At 31.4% G+C, this 21,056-nt stretch overlaps 7 protein-coding genes and 1 non-coding gene across 8 annotated transcripts; 3 read left to right on the forward strand and 5 right to left on the reverse strand.

Moving 5' to 3' along the window:
* Window positions 1–492: 492 nt before the first annotated feature.
* Window positions 493–1,728, reverse strand: LOC116765221 (uncharacterized). Its single transcript, XM_061522254.1, has 4 exons — window positions 1,432–1,728; window positions 1,165–1,357; window positions 874–1,093; window positions 493–696 (listed from the first exon to the last, which is right to left on the reverse strand). Exons 1-4 carry the CDS (start codon window positions 1,726–1,728, stop codon window positions 690–692), a joined length of 717 nt encoding a protein of 238 aa, XP_061378238.1. The 3' UTR covers window positions 493–689.
* A 3,667-nt stretch (window positions 1,729–5,395) lies between these two features.
* On the forward strand, window positions 5,396–6,493 carry LOC116765222 (probable RNA methyltransferase CG11342). Its single transcript, XM_032654640.2, has one exon. It carries the CDS (start codon window positions 5,768–5,770, stop codon window positions 6,485–6,487), a length of 720 nt encoding a protein of 239 aa, XP_032510531.2. The 5' UTR covers window positions 5,396–5,767; the 3' UTR covers window positions 6,488–6,493.
* On the reverse strand, window positions 6,485–7,494 carry LOC116765223 (uncharacterized). The gene is made up of 4 exons (XM_032654641.2): window positions 7,320–7,494; window positions 7,154–7,242; window positions 6,959–7,037; window positions 6,485–6,751 (listed from the first exon to the last, which is right to left on the reverse strand). Exons 1-4 carry the CDS (start codon window positions 7,338–7,340, stop codon window positions 6,644–6,646), a joined length of 297 nt encoding a protein of 98 aa, XP_032510532.1. The 5' UTR covers window positions 7,341–7,494; the 3' UTR covers window positions 6,485–6,643.
* Window positions 7,495–7,726: 232 nt separating this feature from the next.
* Window positions 7,727–9,567, forward strand: LOC116765290 (nuclear FMR1 interacting protein 1). The gene is made up of 4 exons (XM_032654730.2): window positions 7,727–7,849; window positions 7,926–8,153; window positions 8,394–8,661; window positions 8,763–9,567. Exons 2-4 carry the CDS (start codon window positions 7,929–7,931, stop codon window positions 9,548–9,550), a joined length of 1,281 nt encoding a protein of 426 aa, XP_032510621.2. The 5' UTR covers window positions 7,727–7,849; window positions 7,926–7,928; the 3' UTR covers window positions 9,551–9,567.
* Window positions 9,568–11,924: 2,357 nt separating this feature from the next.
* LOC116779648 (large ribosomal subunit protein uL3) lies at window positions 11,925–14,557 on the reverse strand. Its single transcript, XM_032674040.2, has 7 exons — window positions 14,416–14,557; window positions 13,932–14,124; window positions 13,505–13,673; window positions 12,981–13,303; window positions 12,640–12,819; window positions 12,318–12,496; window positions 11,925–12,149 (listed from the first exon to the last, which is right to left on the reverse strand). The coding sequence occupies exons 1-7, from the start codon at window positions 14,416–14,418 to the stop codon at window positions 11,958–11,960; spliced, it is 1,239 nt and encodes a 412-aa protein (XP_032529931.1). The 5' UTR covers window positions 14,419–14,557; the 3' UTR covers window positions 11,925–11,957.
* On the reverse strand, window positions 14,186–14,263 carry LOC116765389 (small nucleolar RNA U43). Its single transcript, XR_004353174.1, has one exon. It is a non-coding gene; the product is annotated as a small nucleolar RNA U43 (small nucleolar RNA).
* Window positions 14,558–14,804: 247 nt separating the features above from the next.
* Window positions 14,805–15,527, forward strand: LOC116779592 (mediator of RNA polymerase II transcription subunit 11). The gene is made up of 2 exons (XM_032673951.2): window positions 14,805–15,034; window positions 15,129–15,527. The coding sequence occupies exons 1-2, from the start codon at window positions 14,959–14,961 to the stop codon at window positions 15,443–15,445; spliced, it is 393 nt and encodes a 130-aa protein (XP_032529842.1). The 5' UTR covers window positions 14,805–14,958; the 3' UTR covers window positions 15,446–15,527.
* Window positions 15,528–15,871: 344 nt separating this feature from the next.
* On the reverse strand, window positions 15,872–20,336 carry LOC116779748 (protein slowmo). The gene is made up of 4 exons (XM_032674166.2): window positions 20,145–20,336; window positions 19,883–20,048; window positions 19,573–19,767; window positions 15,872–16,697 (listed from the first exon to the last, which is right to left on the reverse strand). Exons 1-4 carry the CDS (start codon window positions 20,174–20,176, stop codon window positions 16,404–16,406), a joined length of 687 nt encoding a protein of 228 aa, XP_032530057.1. The 5' UTR covers window positions 20,177–20,336; the 3' UTR covers window positions 15,872–16,403.
* Window positions 20,337–21,056: the final 720 nt, after the last annotated feature.

Here is a 21,056-nt window from a genome sequence, read left to right on the forward strand (position 1 = left end):
TTATCAATTAGGAAAAATCAGAAGTTCTATTCATCTGTTCTCTAACATGCATGTGCAGTGAAACGTTCAAAACTTTCTACTTTCCACGTTCATAGCTGCATCGCTGAACATTAATGGAAAATCTCCACATATTTCTCCACTGCATCGTCAGTGAAGCGTAAAAAGAAAGCATATCAGTGAAATCAATTAATGTTTTAAATTTTATTAAAATATTAATAATTTATAATTTTACTAGCATGTCAGTTGTAATTTTAATTGATTGTCCATTAATATAAAATATGATTTACTTTCATTCCAGTCGTCTCATTCAACGTTTGAGATAACAATTAAAAAGATCAGTGAATAAAACCACGTACTGCTTAATTATTTTTATTTTCACTTACAATAATTTACATTTAAATATTCCTAAAACCATAGTCAACAATAAATAATATTCTATATTGCTAAAAGGGTCGTAGACACAGACGGATGCGTTTGTGTCTATAGATCAAGGTTTGGAAGTCACTTTGGTTTAGGGTCAATGAGGTTATTTTGTATCGTTTTATGTGAAGGATTAAATAACACAATGCGAAGTCGATGCGGCAGTGGAACTCGTGCACCGGCACCTTCGTTCTATTCCTCGTAGTATCGATATGGGTCTACCGCGCTCGACTTCGCCGGCCTCACCACATAAAGGTTCCGCCTTGGAATTAAAGACTAGAATTAAAATATAAAAAAAAATTAAAACCACATTCAGTTTTCTTTGTTAAATAATACTACACTAAATTCATATTTGTCGCACGAGTACTAAACTAACATTACTTCATAGAGCTTAATGGGTTCGACTTTTTATTATATTAATTTATTTGTGTTCTATATTCTAGTATATCTCACCTATGATGGCCATCAGCGTGAACCTGGAATGTGGTTTCTCCAGTGGTGCCGTCATGGCTGAATAGTTTTCTCAATGCAATGATACCGGCGATAGTAAGAGCCACCTTACTGGCGATAAGCGCTTTACCGGCAATCGCAGCTAATGTTTTCAAAGCCAAACCACCAACAATGCTCACAGTCGTAAAAATACCAAGCATCAGGTAGGGTAAAACTTTTTTTCCTATAAAAATATTAATAATTAATACAAATGCTTATTTATACTCATCAAACAAATATTTTCTATATAATAACCTCGGCCTCTGCCTTCCGACACAAGATCCATTGAAACCGTATGCGTGCTTAACAATTGCTCGAATCGCGTGCGCAGCATAGTGTCAAGTTTGTCTTCCGTTGACATACCAGGCATGAAACGCGGCTCCGCTACTGCAACCGGCGAATCGGTTTGTCTCACTAACGAGAGACCATCAGCTAGCTGTACACTGTCCTGTACAACATAATAAAGAAATTATTACAAAAACTAATGCACTTGACACTTTTGACACTATCTTCAATAATCACCTGTTCCATTGCCCTTGTTATTGCTGTTAAAGCCTTACTTTTCAGGCATATTGACACGTGTTTATGGGCACTGCAATCGTCATAAACTTTCTGTAAAATGCTGAACTCTGCCGAAGGCCACCAGGAACTCTCATCGGCTCTACCTTTCGATGTAGAATCTTCAGCACTGTTGATTTCATTCTGAGCGTCGTCTTCAACATTCATTCTTCGCAATCTTCTGCTTCCAACCGACGGTTGACCAGAAGCTACAGTTAGGCAGATAACTGATAAAACGGCTATCCGAAATGAGACACACATTTTTATGTTTTATTACACAGCACTTTTAATAAAATTAACGTATTAGAGGATGGCCTGGCGCAGACTGATGTTCATCGTCTGCGCTGCGAGCTTATAACGGCGAGCCGCTTCACCGACGGACACCACCAAACATCCGCCATTCCGCACCAATTCTCCTGCACGCGTACTTACGTAACTGAACTTGAAATGATTGAGAACAATTTTCCAAGCTAATTTCTCCGATAAAATGTACTGAAAAAGCGAGGAGTGCATTGCAAAGCAAAACACACATGAGTGTTTCAGACATAAGTATGTACAATTAATAAATATGTGTAAGTGTTTATAAAGATTCGCGTGCACTATGGGGGACGATTCGGAATCACGTTTCACATACGGACGACTGGTTTTAAGCTATTAGTTGCAGTTATTAATATACTAATATTGTCTTTAATAATGCTTGTGCCGGGTGCAAGGTCGATTTTACGAATTGTTTATGCATCACACGAACGGGTGGCGTGGGCGAGTGTGTTCATATAACAGGAACTACGAACGTTTACAACTTAAAGAAAGTAATAGTTTTATCGAACCGTGGCGATACTAAATCAGTTATTATATTAACTCTTGCATGAACATGTCCAGTTAATGCTCATAAAAAACATTAAAAGTAAAATTGTTTTATTAATTATAGTTTTCCTAACTTACATTAGTTACAAATATAGCAGTTTTAAAGTTAACAAACCAAAGACGTACAGAGTTTCTTTTAAAAGTACTTACTTTGAAAATTTCTTATTAGATTCTAATTTTATGTGTTATTTTTTATAACAATATATTTAATATATTGAATATTAATCATTAGTGATTAAAAACATAGAATCTAAAAGAAGATTTTATTAAAATTAACCATGAATTAACATCGAGAATATTTTAACTAAATATCGTAGGTACACTGGAATCCTTTTCTTATAATCGCTTTATTGTACATCGAATGTTAAAACGCTAGTTTCTATTTGAAGCTTAAGGTTTTTAATATTATTAACATCCAAAGTAGATTGACTCTAACAAACTTTTTTATTTCATTTATATTTTAAAAACATCTAACCATTTGGCTTGTGGGTAAACGTATGTATATGTTATAGAAGGACTTTAAGGGTAGACTTTTACGTATTTAATAAAGCTTTTAATAAATAGCCATAATAGTTGTGTGAGTACCTTAAAAAGCTATATATGTTTTATGCCAGACAAATTATTCCCAATGGACAGCTCTCCCTAATTTGTGGAACGTGGGCCGAATTGATCATATCGACTTTTCAACTTGAATAATTAAGATGATTATGTAAAAAACCATCAAAAACCTTTGTTTACAATAATATAATCCTATTTATAACGATTGTAATCTTAATATTGCTTATAACCAACGAGCAAAGCAGAATGACTTTTATTTCAGTTCTAGTTTCAGTTTCAGGATGTCTTGAACAATGGGACAATTATTGTTACAACTTGATGTCCACAATATTAGAATAAAAATAAGATCAAGCTGAGTAAGTAGAATCAGTTTATTGTAAGTCAATTTCGAAATTCCTGCTAGTACAACATTTATATACAGTGTTTCACTAAATCGTAAATAACTTTGATTTTTTTTATCTATATATATCTTAACCGGTTTTTGTGAATATGATTCATTCATGATGATATGGGAAACAAAAATTATTAACAATACTCATCCGGTGTAATTTTGTAATGGCAACATTTAAATCAACCTGTATTTGAAAACTATAGATTATTTATATTTAATTTTGTAGGGCATTAACGGAAGTAACGCTGAACATTAAAAAACAAATCTGAAACTGTAACTCGAACACTAGTAACTTCATATTTATTTAAACCTTAACAGATTTGTCACAAAAAAATCGGTCCCAAAATATATATTGATGTCGGTGAAATAAATAAAAGTAAGGTCTGCTCCATTTAAGTGCATCCCTTCTAAATTAAATTCTGCCGTCAATAATTGTTCATATAAACTCAATTTGTGTTTTTCATTAGAATTTCAATAGTAATTAATTACAAAAAAGCGAAATTATAGCTGAAATTGTTTCTTTATTAAAGACGTATGAAAAACAGCAAAAATAGGAAGAATAAAATTAAAAGATTATTTTAAATTTTTATTATTAATGAATTTTTTACAGACATCCTGATTTTGTTTCTGTCTTCCAAATATAGGTAATAATTACTATTCGTAATTTATTATGATCTTCACGATAAAAAAAACTTTGTGTCTATCACTAATTAAATCTTTTAATAAATTTAAAAATAATTTTTGTATTTTGAAAAATCATGTTATTGAGTAAAAAAAAATACCTCAGATGTGAATGACCTTATCGTGATTTGTACTTCAAACTTTATTTTTTTTGCACTTGGTATTGATTTTTTTTTTAAATAACATCTACAGTTTGGGTAGATGGGTGATAACATGTAGTGCTGGTAAGACGGTGGGACCGTTGGCATGGAAATATTCAAAAACACTAATTGTCACAATTTTGAATTTTGAAAACCAGAAACAATGAAAAAACTTTTGAACGGCGCATGTCAGGCATCTCACGCTCGAAAGGGGATAACGCTTAATTTCAAAATCGGGATTCAAATCGAGTAAAAAAGTAGCCCAAGTTACTCGTTATTACACCAGCTACATGCCAAAAAAAGTGCTGTCACAATCGGTCAAGCCATTTCAGAGATTGAAGGAACAAACAGACGAAATTGTAAAAGGGATGAACCTTATCAGCTTTCAATGAATTCACCGTGCGGGTGCCGGGTGTATCACGTTGCAGGGAGAGGAGCTTTAACAGAGCCTGGGACTTGCCACCCAGGTTTAAAGAGTGCCTATCTAATGCGCGTTAAACGCTCACCTCCACCGTCCAAGCTGCTCTAACTAACCAAATTTGAAACAAACCTGCTAGGGTGTCCTTCGAAGCACGTTTTGAGGTTGAATTGATGTTAGTTATAGACAGACCCAAGTCTCTTAGTAAGTTGTATAGATATTTAGCTGCTATACCTCTCGTTTTCACTTCTACCGCGTACAAATTTACGACAAACCTATTCGTAGTGAATTCGTTAGTGAGCTCGTGATACTTATTGAATAACCTTTACGAATGTCCTTTGAGATTTTATATTGTTTTTCATGTTATTTTGGTGTATCTAACGTATACATATTCATATGTATGTAGTAAAAAACGGTTATTTCAATATTAGAAACAACCACTCGTATTTTATTTATATGTATAGATTTTAATCAACTGTAAAGGAATAAGTCTCAAACATTCTTTCGGTTTTTTTTTATTTACAAAAGAAAATATTAAGAGCTATTATTATAAAAAATCGACTTTTATTGATATACGTAATTTTAAACCAGAAAACCTTAGTAATACATTTTTTTTTGATTTCATTAGCGCCAGTAATAAATAATAAACGAAAAGGGATAATCGTCGTAAAAATTAAATAGAACTTGAATTAGGTTAACAACGCCACCTATTGGAATTAAATGACATCCCTTACAAACCATTTTGACCATCTACTTCCAAGGTGAACTAATCATAGTTCCGCCATTTTGTAAAAGATGGCATAAAAAACAAAAAGGAAAACTAATAATTTTAACAATTTAAGGATAAAGACTAAAAATTAATCAATTAAACTATATTCCCTCAACATTTTAGAAAATAAAATTTTGTTTAAGTTCTTTTACAGGTCTAGGTCTTCAACACAACATATTCTTATCAAAAGGTACAACAACAACATGTGAGTAATAAAAAATATTATTTTTAACATTAGCTCACACTTAACTAGCATTTTGTAGTGCCTACACATCAAAGACTCAGTTTCCACTTTTTTTAAGTTGTCTACGGTTTCTAGATTGTCTCGAATAATAGACAATTGACAGGTAATGCTGATGTCAACAGTCAAATGTACTGAATGTATTGCAGTGTGGCCTTAAATTTGGACTCAATAGTCAATACAATCTTTCTACTCTATATGATTAATAAGTGACACCCGGTAATCACACCTTGTTAACATGCCTTTAGAGTCAGAACTATCTTTTCGCGGGAACGATCCTGGCGCAGCTAAATATGGCAACTTTATAAACTATTATACTTTCCATAGTTGCAAAGAAAGGACTGATAATTTGAGAGCGTCTATGTTTCCAAATGTAACAGATGAAATTATTTTATGCTTAGACATCGGTTGCAATACAGGAGAATTAACGGTTGAATTGTTTTCAACATTAACGAAGACATATCCCAAATCAGAAATAAAAATCTTAGCAGTAGACATTGATCCGACATTAATACACAGGGCTCAAGAAATGTTTAATCATAACAGTAATATAACTTTTATGACTTTGGACATATTGAACGATGGACATAATGCGCTTCAGACGTTTTTGTGTTCTCACAATAAAAAGTTATTTGACATAATTTTCTGTTTTTCGGTAACTATGTGGATACATATTAACTCTGGCGATGATGCACTCTGTGCCTTTTTATTGCTCCTTAAAGAAAAAACAAGGTGTATTATAATAGAGCCACAACCATGGAAATGTTACAAGAACGCACAAAGGAGAATGAAGAGATCCGGCAGTTATTTTGAATTATTCGAAACATTACAGATAAGAGATAATGTTGATAAAGTGATCGAAGAAATTTTAGTAAATGGAAACTTTTATAAAGTATATGAATCCCCATCATCTTCTTGGAATAGAAAAATACAAAGTTATCATTTAAATAAATCATAAACAAAACCTTCTTTTATTATATTTACACTGTTGGAGATTATAACAACCCTAACCTACAAAGTCGTAGAAAAGGCTGAAAATTTTTATATATAATTGTAAACATTGCAAAGCTTATTACAATAATCAGCCTGAAAACCCTATCATTCTGATGATACTTCAAGTCATAACATCTTCATTGCCAGCTTCAAACTCCAGCTTTACTTCACTTCCAATTCCCTCAACATCCATTTCAGACTCAGGAGCATTTAACATGTTTAGAGTTACCTGAAAATATTAGTAATTCTAAATATCTCTCAGAAGAATCTATACTTTAGAATGCAATAAATATTTATCTCTGCACTATAATCAAATCTTAGTTTACTCTTAACATTAGATTTGACAAAATAAGAAAATATAAAACCGAAACAGAGTAATCTAAATTAAATAAGACACAAACATATATATTTGACTGCAAAAACATCTTTAACTTACTTGATTAGAACCAGAGGTGGACAGAGATCCTAATCGCTCATCTTGAGCTTTTCGTTTAACTGGTGTTTTAGATTGAGAACTTAAAACAAACAAAAAGATATTAAAGCACTTTGAGTGTGGTTTATAATTAATATATCGTTATTATTACTCTCCGCCAATTAACATATTTTCTGAGTGATCGAAATTTATTTATACCTTGATGGTTCTGTCATTGGATGTAACATCATAGTCATTTCTGCCAATTTGTTAAAAGCTGCTCCAGCTTCAGTAAATATTTCACCCACCTGAGTATAAACAACCTTATAAATAAAAGCATAAAAAATTTATACAATTTTTAAAATGAAAACCTAAATAAATTAACCTTAGCAGCAGAATTATTCATATTTTGATAGGAATTTATAGACGTTTCCAATTCTTACTACACTATATATTCAATATTTTCTTTCTCTTTATATTCAATATTAAAATTTTAAATAAAAGGGTTGTTATCCTACGTCAATTTTGAAGTTTTATTACATTGAACAAAATAATCGAAATGTCAAGGCACCACTGTTTGTCACTTTGTTACGTTACCTATTTTGTTCAATGTAATAATTATTTTTAGTTTTAAAATTTATTCAACTCATCCATTGATTTACTATATTTTAATTCCGAATTCATATTATTTTCCTATTTTTTTCATTCATATTCATATTTTTTTATTTTTATAACTCGCACAAATGTATTTAAATTATATTTATATATATTCTTATTGTAATACACAACGAATTCATGTACTAGTCTCCTTATTGATTTGTAATAATGATTTTATTTAAGCAAAAATTTAATATGCCTGTATCATTCAGATGATTAAGTGTCAAATCAAATTTAAATGACAACAACCAAAACAACGTGCGTTATATTTGTTTCCACTTATTATAAGCTTTCATGAATTATTATAACGCTTATACTGATATAATATTTAAAGAGAATGTATCCTGAATCCATCCATACAAATTTGAGCAGACCTCATACACCTTGGAATCAAAATGGACCACAGGGACAGTATTATAAGGGAAATAACCCTGGCCAGGCTAGGTGGCAACAACGGAGTACGAATACCTTCCAAAATGAAGAATTAAAATTTTGGTGTGAAACCTGTGATAAAGGCTTCAGATTCGCCAATCATCTGGAAAATCATAAACTTCAACACCAAGTAAGTAAGAATGTTACTACTTAAACAAAATTTATTTTCAAGAAGTATTATCAGTGTTTATGTTATTAATCTTAAAATAATTTTTAAAGTCCCTTTTTACCCTTATCTTTAATTATTAAACAAAATTTCAAATATTTTTTTATATCCTTGATACACTTGTACCCTCTGTATTTTTTCTTTGTTATTATTATTAGGCGTTATTGTTCATCAATATATAAATATTAATACAAATTATTACAGAAATGTAACATAGATGGTTGTCAGTACGTAGCTCATCCAAAAGTTATTACAAGACACATTCAAATGCAACATTCCAGTGGTTTGTTTAAAAAGATATCAAAATTAAATAACCCAGAGGAAATAAAAAAATGGAGGGAAGAAAGAAGGATGAAATACCCAACAAAAGAAAATATTGAGAAGAAAAAAGCTGAAATTAATGAGAGAATTAAAAGAGGTGAAAAAATGGGATTGAGACATGAAAAAGGCAAGAAGAGAAGTGACAAAAAAGGTACTTATGATTTCAATATTTAATCTAAGTTTGTGTAAATTATTAAATATGTTAAATTAATGAATATATTATTTTTTAATATTACATGATAATTATTACAGATTTTGCAAATAAAAGAAAACAAAACGTAGCAGGACCAAAAGTCAATGGTAAGAAAAGAAAATGTAAATTTGATGTGACAAAACAACATGAGCAAAATAAGAAAATATGTAAAGAAATGCCTCCTACAGAAGAAAAAAGAACATTAAAACCATTTGCCGGCATTCGGCTCTTATATGAAGATGAGCAAGAAGAGATTACAGAGGTAACAACAAATTCTCTTATAGAAGATGTTGATGAATTTGTAGAAAAAATTGTAGAAAACAAAGAAAAGAAATCTGAACCTACAATATGTGGGGCTTTAACATCTTTGATGTGCCAATACGGCTCTTCTGATGAAGAAGAATTCATAGAACATAACACAAAATTAATATCAAATCATAACATTGAATCTGCAAGTACAACAATGATCGAAAACAATATTGATAGCAAATTAAATGGCAATACTAAACTGAATATGGATAAAAACAATCCAAATGAAACATTTACAAACAAAGAAAAAGTCCTGGAGAGTGATAACGACAGTGGGCCAGAAGAAATGAGCATAGTAAAGAATGAAAATAGTACAGTACCTATCCAAACCAAAACAAAAAGCAAAGCCAAGAATAAAAAAAATAATTTGCCAAAACCCAACCAATCTAGACACATGAATTCAGTTCAAAAGAAAAGAAAACTCCCTTCAACCCTCTTAGAAAAATTACTACACAAGGAAATACACAATGAAAGAAACATAATTCTTCAATGCATTAGACATATAGTTGATAACAACTTTTTTGATAATCAAAAATAAAATTATTATATACTTTATATACTTCTATATCTTTTCAACTATAGTGATAGTTATTAAATACTTTATACTTTAACACATTCATTAACTATCCCCAATATATTAATACAGTTGTGGTGGCCTAGAGGTCAAAGGCCCGCCTCTAGTGCTTGAGGTTGTGTATTTTAAACCTTGAAAGTACTAAAGTGAATTTTTCTTAATTATATGTACTTTCTAAAAGACACCACTGACAGACGGAGGAGGAAAACTTCGTGAGGAAACCTTGAGTTATAATTTCAAGTTATAAGTTTGAAATTGCCAATCCTTGTGCAAGAGTAATGATTAATGCCCTAACATTCTCCATGTGAGAAGAGGCCTTTGCTCAGCTGTAGGCACCAATAGGCTGATGATGACGATAAATATATGAACACAAACAGTACTTTTATTAGTTATAACATATTGTGTACAATGTATGTCATTTCTGGAATATGACAATAATTTGATACTGACTTTATATATTACTTTTGTTATTGGATAGTGTAGAATGTAACAATATAAAAATAAATTAAACTTAAGGACTACTTCTATAAATTAAGGAATTGTAAGTGCCTGATATTATATATGGAAACCAAAAATGTAATACCACCTCATTACAAATTAATCATTGAGTATACATATATCCTTTATTTAAAGGCTATAACTATACTATTCTTTTATCGTTTACTCTAGACTCCTAGAGCGAAGTGTTATTAAACATGTTCATATAATACAAACACTATTTCTTTTCATATAAAAAAACGATTGTTAATTTTTTTTTCTAATAAATTATTTGTGGGAAAAACGCAGAAACTAGTGGAAATCGTAAGAATCTACTATTTTAACAAAACAAAATTTTGAATTGAAACTTTACGATCCACGATATTTGTTTTACAATAATTCATTGTATCACATTACAGTTCCTTATTGCGATTTTTAGTCCATCAAAACATGACTATCACCTCCGAGGAAACTGATGGTCTTGTAAGTTTTAGCTTCGCACTACTAGGAGGAACCTACAAGGAATTTTACTTTTACTTTGTTTAAGTACTAGTATTACAAAATCAGACGTCAAGCCTTACTTTATTATTAAAGCGGCTTCGGATTGGACTTTAATGATGGACACGTATGAAAAGCAATACAAGATCCTAGAGAATATTTGTGCGTCGGCCTCCAGACCGGACATATTTTTATATTCGCGAATTTTAAAGCGCGTTATACTAATAGAGCCACGGTTCCTTGGGAAACCAACATCCCCAAAGACCATGCCATGAAGGTCAATAAGTATTACGAGCTTACTAACGAACTCACCGAGAATATGTTCGTTGTAAATTTGTACGCGTAGAAGTAGGAGCGAGAGGTATAACAGCCAAATCTCTCTACAACCTGCTAAAAGACTTAGGCCTGCCAAGAACTAACATCAGTTCATTCTTGGAACGTGCGTCGAAGCCAGCCCTAGCAGGTTCGTTTCATATTTGGTTAGGTAGAGAGAGGAGCTTGAACAGTGGGGGTGAGCGTTTAACGCGCGTTAGATAGGGGCCCCTTAAACCTACACCTGGGTCGCAAGTCCCTGGCACTGTTGAAGCTCCTCTCCCTGCAACGCGATGGACCCGGCACCCGCACGGTGAATCCAAGGAATGCTGAGAGGTTTTGTCTCTCTGTAATTAGGACCAAGCATATCATCTTGGTTCATTTACTCTCTTCACATATTGCATCATCTTCCTCACCCCACATTTATCGCTCGCTTGTACCTAGACTACCGACGCGTATCAGAAAAAATCCCTAGGATGTTAATAAATTATTACTAATGATTTATATATTGTTTTACAAAATGTAGTTTTCCAGTTATTATAACGATCACTTTCTTTCCCCATACCTATTACATCCGTGTAACAGTAAAAAGATAAATGCTTACGTCAGTATTTTAACTTGTCTAAAGTATCGATTGATACTATAATTGTTAGCTAAGTGGGTATAAATCACTACTGCAGAGCGAGTAACATAAACACGTTCCATAGAAAAAACTGATAGGTTTCCATCGATAAAAAACGATTGTTCGAGTAGATTCAAATTTGTTTTTTAATGTTCAGCGTTACTTTCAGTAATGTTCTATAGATTCTAGAAAATGGCTGAAGCCAGTATTTATACTTTTTAAATCCCAGTTGATAGTTAAATTGTCAGTCATAAAATAATTCTTAATATTATAGTATATTATAAATAGTATGGCACGGATGGCACCACTTTTAACTGTAACTAATGAGTAAATATTATTGAACTTTAGTAAACAACAGAGTGCTTAACGATAAATTTACGTTATTTTCTCAATTCTAGGGATATATATGTACAAATAAAAACTAACGAATTATATTACAACTTTATTTATAAGCCCAGCAGTCTAAGACTGAGCTGCAGCCGGTGCAGCTGCATTGGCGGCATCTTCGCGAACGCGATCCTTCTTGAGCGTGCCCATGAACGCGGCCTTGTCAGCCGGCGTCTGGAAGCGACCGTGACCAAACTTAGACGCGGTGTCAATGAACTTGAGGTTGATCTTCTCAAGAGCTGCCCTCTTCGTGTGGACGCGGAGTGACTAAAAGAAAAGTTTAAATGTTTTAAATTTTAAAAAATTACCTGAGCACTTAAGATACAAAAATATAATCTACAGCTGTTTTGAATTTTATATAATAAAAAAAACAGTAAAGAACTTCAGTTCCTATTCTCAAATTTAAATATAGACTTGATTATAATTAAATCTCACTTTTCTTAAGGTGATAACGCGCTTCTTGGGACCCATGCAGCAACCCTTGATCATGATGAAGTCATTGTTAACTTCTCCATAGTGAGGGAAACCACCCATAGGTGTAATAGACTTCTCTGACAAGTCATATTCAGTGGATGCATTGTTTTTAATGACCTTTCCGTCCTTGGTGTGAATACCTATAAATTATGTTTATATATTAGAGAAAACTGCAAATTATATGTAACAAATTTTGTTTGAAACGTAATATAACCAAAAAATAACATCAAATCTATTGACAGACTGTATCTATAGGTTAATTAATTTAAATAGATTTCATTACCTTGTCCAATTCTGTAGATCTTCTTGTTCATTTCAGTGCGGTGGTGATAGCCCTTTTGACCAGCACGAGCCACAGTGAATGAAACTCTTGAGGGATGCCACGCTCCAATACAAGCGACCTTACGCAGACCCTTGTGGGTCTTACGCGGCAACTTCTTTGTGTGCCAACGGGAGGTGACACCTATAAAAATTTATAATAATTACTTAGTAACAACCAAATCAGATTCGAAAGCCGATATGACTTCAACAAATATATAGAACGAGCAACATTGCAACTTTGATTGAAAATTGGTAATAAACTACTGTTTAAATAAATATAACAGTATATTGTGGTGTATTTACCTTTGTATCCCTTTCCTTTAGTCACACCGATGCAGTCAATCATCTCATCCTGAGCAAAAACAGAGTCAATTGGAATAGGCTTCTCCAAATGTTCTCTGGCCCAATTAACTTTGTCTTCAATAGACCCACCGTTAACTTGGATTTCCATGATATGGGCCTTCTTTTGACGCTGCTTCAACAGCTTCATTTGAGTGTGTGCAATAACTCTGATTACACTACAGTAACGGATCATTTTCTTGAAGTCCTTTTCAATGGATTTACGTCCAAGCTCATCCTGCCATTTCTTGCTGGACTTGGTGAAGGCCTTCTTCTTACACTTATACCTGATTTGATCACAAAGTTATGCTATGCTGCAAGAAATACCAAGCAGCCTCATCGTTGAGCGGAGACCACTAGGCAAAATATGCATGGAGCATATTCATTTAACTCTCATCCAGCGATAGGAGAGCTTTAGTAGATTTATTAGTATAAATTTATAAGGAATTACATGTAAAAAGTTTAGAAGTAAATCTAGAAAAATTTACCAGTTCTTGTAGAAGCGACGACGGCAGTCCTCGGACATATGTTCAGCCCAAACCGTCAGGAGAGCGCGGAGACCATGTGGAGTCTCGATGTAACCGACAACACCAACACAGACCATCGGAGGAGTTTCAATGATTGTCACAGCCTCCACAATCTCCTTCTTGTTAATCTCTATAAAAAGAAAATACAATCATATACATTATAAAAGACTTTGGGCGGGATAACAGAATTTAAGTAAAAACAAGTTGCACCGTATGGAATGAAAGGGTATCAATCATTTCATATATTTCTAAACTAAAATGTTAAACAATCTTCGGACCTTTTCGTTTGTAAAACGTATGTTAAAAGTAATAAAATATAAAAGGAAATGGCTAATTTAATATCGAGCAACAGCAAATAATACTAATTAAATAAAAAACTACCACTTACTTGAACCAGGACGGTCGGGTTCACGGACCACGTGGGTCATACCAGCCTTATAACCAATGAAGGCTGTAAGATGTACCGGCTTGCTGGCATCATCCTTGGGGAAGGCCTTAACCTTACCACGATGACGACGGGACCTTTTCTTGGGATAGAATCCCATGGACCCATGGCGAGGTGCCGAGAATTTCCTGTGCGACTGAAAGGATCGTCTTTTAAGATTTGTTCAAATTTTAAAATATATAAGACTAATCATAACAAGTTTCAGACCGCCCTAGTAAAGTATCTTCACTTTCATTCAGGTTCTAACCGTATAAAAAGCATAACATGATCATCATCAAGATTCAATTATGAAGGTTTACAAAAGGAAAAATATAACAAAATTAATAAATAATTTCCCATAACGCATCATAGAAAAGACGCAATCAGTTATATTTGGTAAGGATGGCAAATATAACTTGAGATTTTATACATATGTGGGACGACTTACCATGTTGGTTAACTGTCGCGGCAAAAATGGCCGAGTTGTAGAAAAGTCACTAAAGTCATGAAATCAATTGAAGTGTTGCCATTTACGTTGTCTGTTACTATATGCATTAACCGAAGATAAAAATATTAGAAATATAATAATTTACCTAACTTTTAGGCAACATATATTTAAATTATTTAAAATAATTTTATCAATTAAAGATAACATGTGTCAAAAAGGAGTTTGAATAAAATAATGTATAATAACTTTCTAAGATCGGTCCTTAAATATATTAGATTGATATAAAAATAATAACGTTACACAGTATTTAAAAGAAAATAACTTTTTTCTGTATGGTAAAAATATTGTCTATAATGTTTTGGTTATCAAGTGTATTAATCTGTCAGATTATAGATGTCATTTGTTTGTTATAAATACGTACTAGTACTTAGTACGTTCTACAGAACTAGAAAACATATAATGGTAATTGTCATTGATCTCATTTTAACTCCAGATAAATAAATAAATACTATTTTTTGTGTTAATACAAACCTCACTGTTAAAATGGCGGGGCCTATTGAAAGAATTCAAGTTCTAGATGAAATTGAAAAGGACATAATAACATGCTTACAATGTGCAGGTATCCAGTTCTTTAATGATATTGTTGTATTCACGTTTTGAATTGACTTCTACATCAACCTTTATTTTTAATTTTGATATTGTGTTTATTGCAGCTCAGGCTCTATTGGAACTTGGTAAAGAGAAATCGAGTCAAAAGCAGGCTGAGAGTAACACATCGCAATTTCTAAGAACCCTTAGTCAAGTGGAATCAAAATTGAGTGATCAGATCAATTATCTAACCCAAGTTTCTACAGGACAGCCACATGAGGGTTCTGGGTATGCTTCACAGAAAGTGCTACAAATGGCCTGGCATCGACTAGAGCATGTTAGGTCCTGGGTTAATGAGCTGGAAAGACTTAAGGCTTCTCATATGGCAGCCTCATCTAGATCAAATAGCAATATGACTTCCTCAGGCACTAGTACACAGTAGTATAGTTACACTGATAACATGAAATAAAGTTTAAAATAATAATCTTTCCTCAGTTTAAGTATATATTAATGAGAAATAAACATTCATGTGTTTTATTTCAATATACCGGTTCATTACAATTCATTTAAAAAATAAAGACTGAAGAATTAATTCACACAAGCAAGATTTGAAACTGGAATATTTAGAATATCACGTTATAATTGCTTTAATTACTATTGTGTCATGTCCGAGTTTGTGAATTATTAAATTTTTCTTCTATACTTAGATAAATTTTAATTATCTATTATCTCAATATTAATTCAATGATAAATAAAAAATTCTTTTATGCTTTAATATTAAATGAATGTCTATTAATTACAATATTTTGCCTAAACTTCCAATTTTTTTATTAAATCTAATTTAGAAACACAAAAATAAAACTCCATATGCTGGTAACAAAAATTTTATTGTGTTATAAATGGGAAATATTTTGGCAATGAAATGAAATTAATTTGAATTAAGCAATGATTCCATCAATTGTCATAGTGCCATGTATTTAATGAAGGTTGATTAATACAAAGAGTGGCATTTAATGCTATGAGATCACAGCGGAAACCACTTAACTGAAAAACATACATTAAGAATACAATATTTAAATTTGAATAAATCTTAATGTGAAATAATACCATTATCACAAAACAGGAATAGTGTATAAAATGCTTCTCTGATAACTATTACTGCTGGTTGAAAATGCTTTTACATTAGCTATACATCAATAAAATAACAAATTGATCTAATACATACATTTATAAATTAAATTAAATATCTCACGCACATGAATATAAACAATGAAACTATGTGATGATGCTAGAGGTCCTTTCGCAAAGTAACCATGTCGATGTAAAGCTTAATCAAGCTTTTTAGAATAATGGTTCAGTTATCTATCTGCCCATTTGGCAAGCAGAAATCACTCCTCTTTTCAGCTGCGCTGGTTAGCATTTGCCGTTCTGAATTTTTCTATGTCATCTAATGATTTCTTAGCTTTGGATGATATATCGTCCATTGATCTTCTGGCAGTTGTTGTGATGTCATCGAGTGACTTTTTTGTCTGGTGAAGCAATTCATCGGTGCTCTTGCATGCTGAGTTTGCCAATTCTTTGATTTCAGAGTCCAGTTTACCAATCACCCATTCAATAGCTTGACGCCCTTTACCAGCATTCAGTGATATTTTATTTGCTAATAAATCTTCCATGTAGCTGCTAAGTGGTACACCCTAGAATAAAAATTATGTTACTATGTAAATGAATTAAAAAACACTTAATAATCACGGTTTCTGGAATGTGGCATAGCATTAATAAATAAAAATCACTATTGAACCAAAAACTTTATTTGCGAAATAACTTGTTAGCAAAAAAAAATCTAAAATTTTGCAATTTTATTTTCAAAATTGTTTTTCTCATGTGGCATATTACGAATACCAAAATCATATAATTCAATAAAGAAAATGGTTTTATAGTTGGAAAATTTCAAAAAAATCCAGAAACTAAAATTTTCGGATATTTCTACGAGATATTTATTATTTTACAACTACATATATAATCCAGACATTTCGGTTACTTCGCTGCAAGCGTGATCACGGGCAGTTAAGATGAAAGTGTCTGTCAGTAAGTATTGTCATTTGTAAAATTAAAAAATCGTTGGCAAACAATTTTTCTAAAAATATCATTCATACCTAATGATTTCAAATCTTTGTAACATGGATCGATTATTGTGTTTTTGTTTTTTATTAGCACCTAATTCATTTAACTTTGTGCAGTCCTTTTTATAGTGGGCAGATTATAATTTTTAAACGTGTATGAGGAATAACACGTGAAATAACTCGTATAATGATTATGTTGGTATATTGATAATTTGATAAGAACTCATTATCAAGTTACTTTGTAAAAACGAAAGATTATCATATTTCAACTACTAATTTTCCAGTTACTGTCCATTAATAAAATTAGAACAGAATAGCAATAAAGGATTAGCTTACATTATTACTCAGTTAAGTAATAAAAGTCAATTAGTCTCATTGTAACATGTAGGTTAGTGTTATGTGAAAATGAGAATATAATACAAATTCGAGAATTTTAAAGAAACAGTTATTACACTTATCATTTCATTTAAATATGAAGGTTAATAATGAAGGTATTCCGTGTCTTAGAGCATCCACTTAATGTTAATCAACGATTATTGTAATGACGTGTAAAGGGGACAAAGTTGCAAACTATTTCAACTTCTAAATTGGAATTGTCAATGTGCCATTGGTATTACGTTAGTTGTTATGTAACAAAAAAAAGCGTATTTAAATAAACTAATGTTTTTCGGATCTGCTTCACAATTTCATTTTGTTACATTTTATCGGGTAATTGGGTATTTGCATGATTTCTCAATCCATTAAACAGTCATGTTTTATGATGAAATTTTTTTAATCTTTGATTTTTTTCTTATTTTATTCATAAACATTTAAACTATTTAACAATAAAAAAAATGTTTAAATTTAAACGAAAAGGGTAGGTAGCTCTCTTCCGTATGTGACGTCATTGCGAATATTCCAATCTTTGTTCGCGCCAATCCTCTCACAGAATGTTTTTATGAATACGCCTGATCAGTTGTTGTGATTGTTATTAAAAGAAACGACTGTTTAAATTATTTCAGGGCAAAAACATAAACTTGATAACTTTTTAATATGCATAATATATCACGTTTTACATCACGTGTTTTTTATATCATATTGGACCACTTTTATTTATTTATTTATTATTGGACCACTTTAATTTATTTATTTTAAAAAAATATTTGTTTAAATTAAATATTAATTTTACTTAGGTATTTCATGTGTATCAAAGAATTTATTAACTGTACTTTCTTTGCATAATCATTTTCATGCAAATAACCAATTCCACTATTTTAACAGCAACATGGCTAGACTTGATAAAAACGTACGCTAAAGGCGAAAGGTTGAGATACAATTAATTCATATGAGACAATGGATTTGGCGAAATTTGTGGAAAATTTTTGGATTTATATGTTAAGTTTTAAATAAAGTCATAGTACAGAACATGTTTAACATATATGAACATGTAGACAGCTTTGTAAGTACTGTTATGATATTTATTGTTACATTAAGTTTCTAATTACGTGCAATTTATTTTGACCTTGAACTTAAAATAAATGATCAAAAATATAACGTCCGATAAAATTTTATCTTTTAAAAGATAAACTGCACGTGATAGGTATAGCATTGTTATAAATGTTCAATAGAAAGATGTAAATATTTTCAAGGTTATTAAATATAATTTTATTATTTAGCTGTAACTCGCAATTTTGTTATAATTCTATTATGAAAAAGGTTCAGGGCCTATATGTTTATTTAACTTTAGATGTCCATCTCTGTAGTATTGCTAGAAACTGCTAAAAAGGGTTCATGTTGGCAATATTACTCTAAAGCTCAAACACATTGTAATGGCCATCAAATTAAATGAAGCATTCCATATAGCTACTATATTTTTTATTGTGAGGCTGCACTCAATTTAAATAAATATTTAAGTTTAACTTAGTATAGGTTCATGGTCAAAATTTTGTCGGGATTCCAGTTGTATGATATAAATCACACACTAAATAAGAATTTAATCTAAGAGCGTTGACTAAATGAGAATGTGTTGTTAAATACTGAAGATAGGACGCCTTTCACCAAAATATATGTTCAGCATTTTTGTATTTTTTTTGAATTATTAATTACATTTATATGTTTAAATTTTCATTCACAATCACCAATATTTACATAAGATATACTACAGTTATCAAACATAAATTTGCAATTTTGCATAACTTTGTTCTTGAATCTTGACATCCAACCTTATGAAATAGAGTTGCTGATGAAATAGATCGCTTGAAATGAAGATTGTAGAATCGCAAGCAATTATGTTACTTTTAAAAATTGGGATGAACAAATAATCAAACAGGTAGTTATTTGCTCTCTTTTTATAGGCTTTATAACTTTTTTTTTAACACCCCAGAATTTGACAGAAGATGTGATTAATATTTAAGTACATTGATTTCTACTGTTTTATTATGTATATGAATAAATAGATATTATATCTTACCTCCACTGTAACTACAGCTTCCTGTGTCAGCAGCGTTTTTGATGGGTCTGATGGATGAGGAGTATACTTCACAGTTTCATCAACAGCTATATAACGGCAGAAGGTTAGATTTGCAGTTTTTAATGTCATGACACGCTTATCGGGATTTACTTCTGACTTTTCACTGGCATAGCATATTTTAGCTGTGCCAATAAGCTAAAAAATAAGGAGAATTTAAAGTTGGTCAAATACTGTTTCCAAAACAAAATGTTTAATGACTGCTCAAATAATAATATAATAAATGGTACAAAGGTCAATTCAAGATACTTACTGCTTGTGCCCATCGTGGAAAAAACCATTTGGAACTAACGAGTCTATGAGTATGTAATACTCCATCTACAACTTTCCTGTCGACTACATCAATTCCGATGACAGCTGGGTTCATGGGATTGGGATATTTTCTCCATGCCGCCTGTGCGACGGTTTCCCAAGGATGGCTGAAAAGTACATAAAAAGATTAATTAAGTAATTTACACAAATAAATGTCCATAAATTTATCGATGTATCTTTAGGAATGTTGCGTCACAACGTACTTGAAGGTATGTTCAGAGGTCCAAATCTTCATTATTTTTGTCTACTTCTATATTTCCAAACAATATTTGTAAAATAATGGTTCTTATCTCATTTACTTAAGTAATTTGTAATTTAATTATTACATTCCGTCGATAAAAACATAGCCACATTCCCTCAGCCCTCACACACACACACGACGCAAGCAAGCGAAAGAACGTTTAACAATCGAATTTGACATTAATGACATTTGTATTTTTGACAATAGCCGTTTTGTAAATTTCAGGAATTACATTAAATACCCACGTTAGAGAAACGAAATAGAAAAATTTGTTAAATTGACAATACCTACTGTATTTTTCAAAGCCTATTCATTTGCATTACTCTCAATATTAAAATTAATGTAATAATTAAAAATAACTAAACGCTGTCATATGTTCATGAAAAATATTTATGAAATGTATAACTATATAAATGTCTGTTTTTATAAGTCTTAAATTCTTTTCAACAAAGTGAAAATATTATATAAATATATATGTATGTATGGCAAAAAAAAAAATACTTTTATACTTGAAATTAATAATACTGCTTGGATTAGAGCTATGAAAAAATGTAAACAAATATCTCATCAAGGTTATTGATTGGAAGTCTCTTAATTTGAACCTTTTATAGCAGAATTTAAAAGGATTGGAGCAATAAAATAAATTTTGTAGTTGTCAATGACCTTCCATGATAGAAGTATAATAGTGATGGGTAGATATTAATACGTAGCTCGCTATGAAATATAAGAGGATAGTAAAATAGTAAGAAGTGTGGTATTTTACCATTTTACTGTTATTTTATATTAAGTAAAAAATCTCTGAGAAAAATTTAAGCTAATTAGAGTTGTGAAGAATACGTTGATATCATGGAGTTGATATCATGTTTACAATATC

Source organism: Danaus plexippus, chromosome 2, assembly GCF_018135715.1.
Source record: "Danaus plexippus chromosome 2, MEX_DaPlex, whole genome shotgun sequence".
In the NCBI taxonomy this organism is placed as follows: Eukaryota; Metazoa; Arthropoda; class Insecta; order Lepidoptera; family Nymphalidae; genus Danaus; species Danaus plexippus.

Excerpts from the sequence above, each read along its gene's own strand:
- LOC116765221 (XM_061522254.1), bottom strand. The coding sequence starts at position 1,728 with ATGTGTGTCTCATTTCGGATAGCCGTTTTATCAGTTATCTGCCTAACT. Across the intron at positions 1,358-1,431 it reads TAACAAGGGCAATGGAACAG|GACAGTGTACAGCTAGCTGA; the intron begins GTGATTATTGAA and ends TATGTTGTACAG. Across the intron at positions 1,094-1,164 it reads GTCGGAAGGCAGAGGCCGAG|GAAAAAAAGTTTTACCCTAC; the intron begins GTTATTATATAG and ends ATATTTTTATAG.
- LOC116765222 (XM_032654640.2), top strand. The coding sequence starts at position 5,768 with ATGCCTTTAGAGTCAGAACTATCTTTTCGCGGGAACGATCCTGGCGCA.
- LOC116765223 (XM_032654641.2), bottom strand. The coding sequence starts at position 7,340 with ATGAATAATTCTGCTGCTAAG. Across the intron at positions 7,243-7,319 it reads TGAATAATTCTGCTGCTAAG|GTGGGTGAAATATTTACTGA; the intron begins GTTAATTTATTT and ends GTTTATACTCAG. Across the intron at positions 6,752-6,958 it reads CCACCTCTGGTTCTAATCAA|GTAACTCTAAACATGTTAAA; the intron begins GTAAGTTAAAGA and ends TAATATTTTCAG.
- LOC116765290 (XM_032654730.2), top strand. The coding sequence starts at position 7,929 with ATGTATCCTGAATCCATCCATACAAATTTGAGCAGACCTCATACACCT. Across the intron at positions 8,154-8,393 it reads ATCATAAACTTCAACACCAA|AAATGTAACATAGATGGTTG; the intron begins GTAAGTAAGAAT and ends AAATTATTACAG. Across the intron at positions 8,662-8,762 it reads GAAGAGAAGTGACAAAAAAG|ATTTTGCAAATAAAAGAAAA; the intron begins GTACTTATGATT and ends TAATTATTACAG.
- LOC116779648 (XM_032674040.2), bottom strand. Across the intron at positions 13,674-13,931 it reads ACCCGACCGTCCTGGTTCAA|AGATTAACAAGAAGGAGATT; the intron begins GTAAGTGGTAGT and ends TTCTTTTTATAG. Across the intron at positions 12,820-12,980 it reads TAAAGGAAAGGGATACAAAG|GTGTCACCTCCCGTTGGCAC; the intron begins GTAAATACACCA and ends AAATTTTTATAG.
- LOC116779592 (XM_032673951.2), top strand. The coding sequence starts at position 14,959 with ATGGCGGGGCCTATTGAAAGAATTCAAGTTCTAGATGAAATTGAAAAG. Across the intron at positions 15,035-15,128 it reads AACATGCTTACAATGTGCAG|CTCAGGCTCTATTGGAACTT; the intron begins GTATCCAGTTCT and ends TGTTTATTGCAG.
- LOC116779748 (XM_032674166.2), bottom strand. The coding sequence starts at position 20,176 with ATGAAGATTTGGACCTCTGAACATACCTTCAA. Across the intron at positions 20,049-20,144 it reads ACCTCTGAACATACCTTCAA|CCATCCTTGGGAAACCGTCG; the intron begins GTACGTTGTGAC and ends TGTACTTTTCAG. Across the intron at positions 19,768-19,882 it reads TTCCACGATGGGCACAAGCA|CTTATTGGCACAGCTAAAAT; the intron begins GTAAGTATCTTG and ends CTTATTTTTTAG.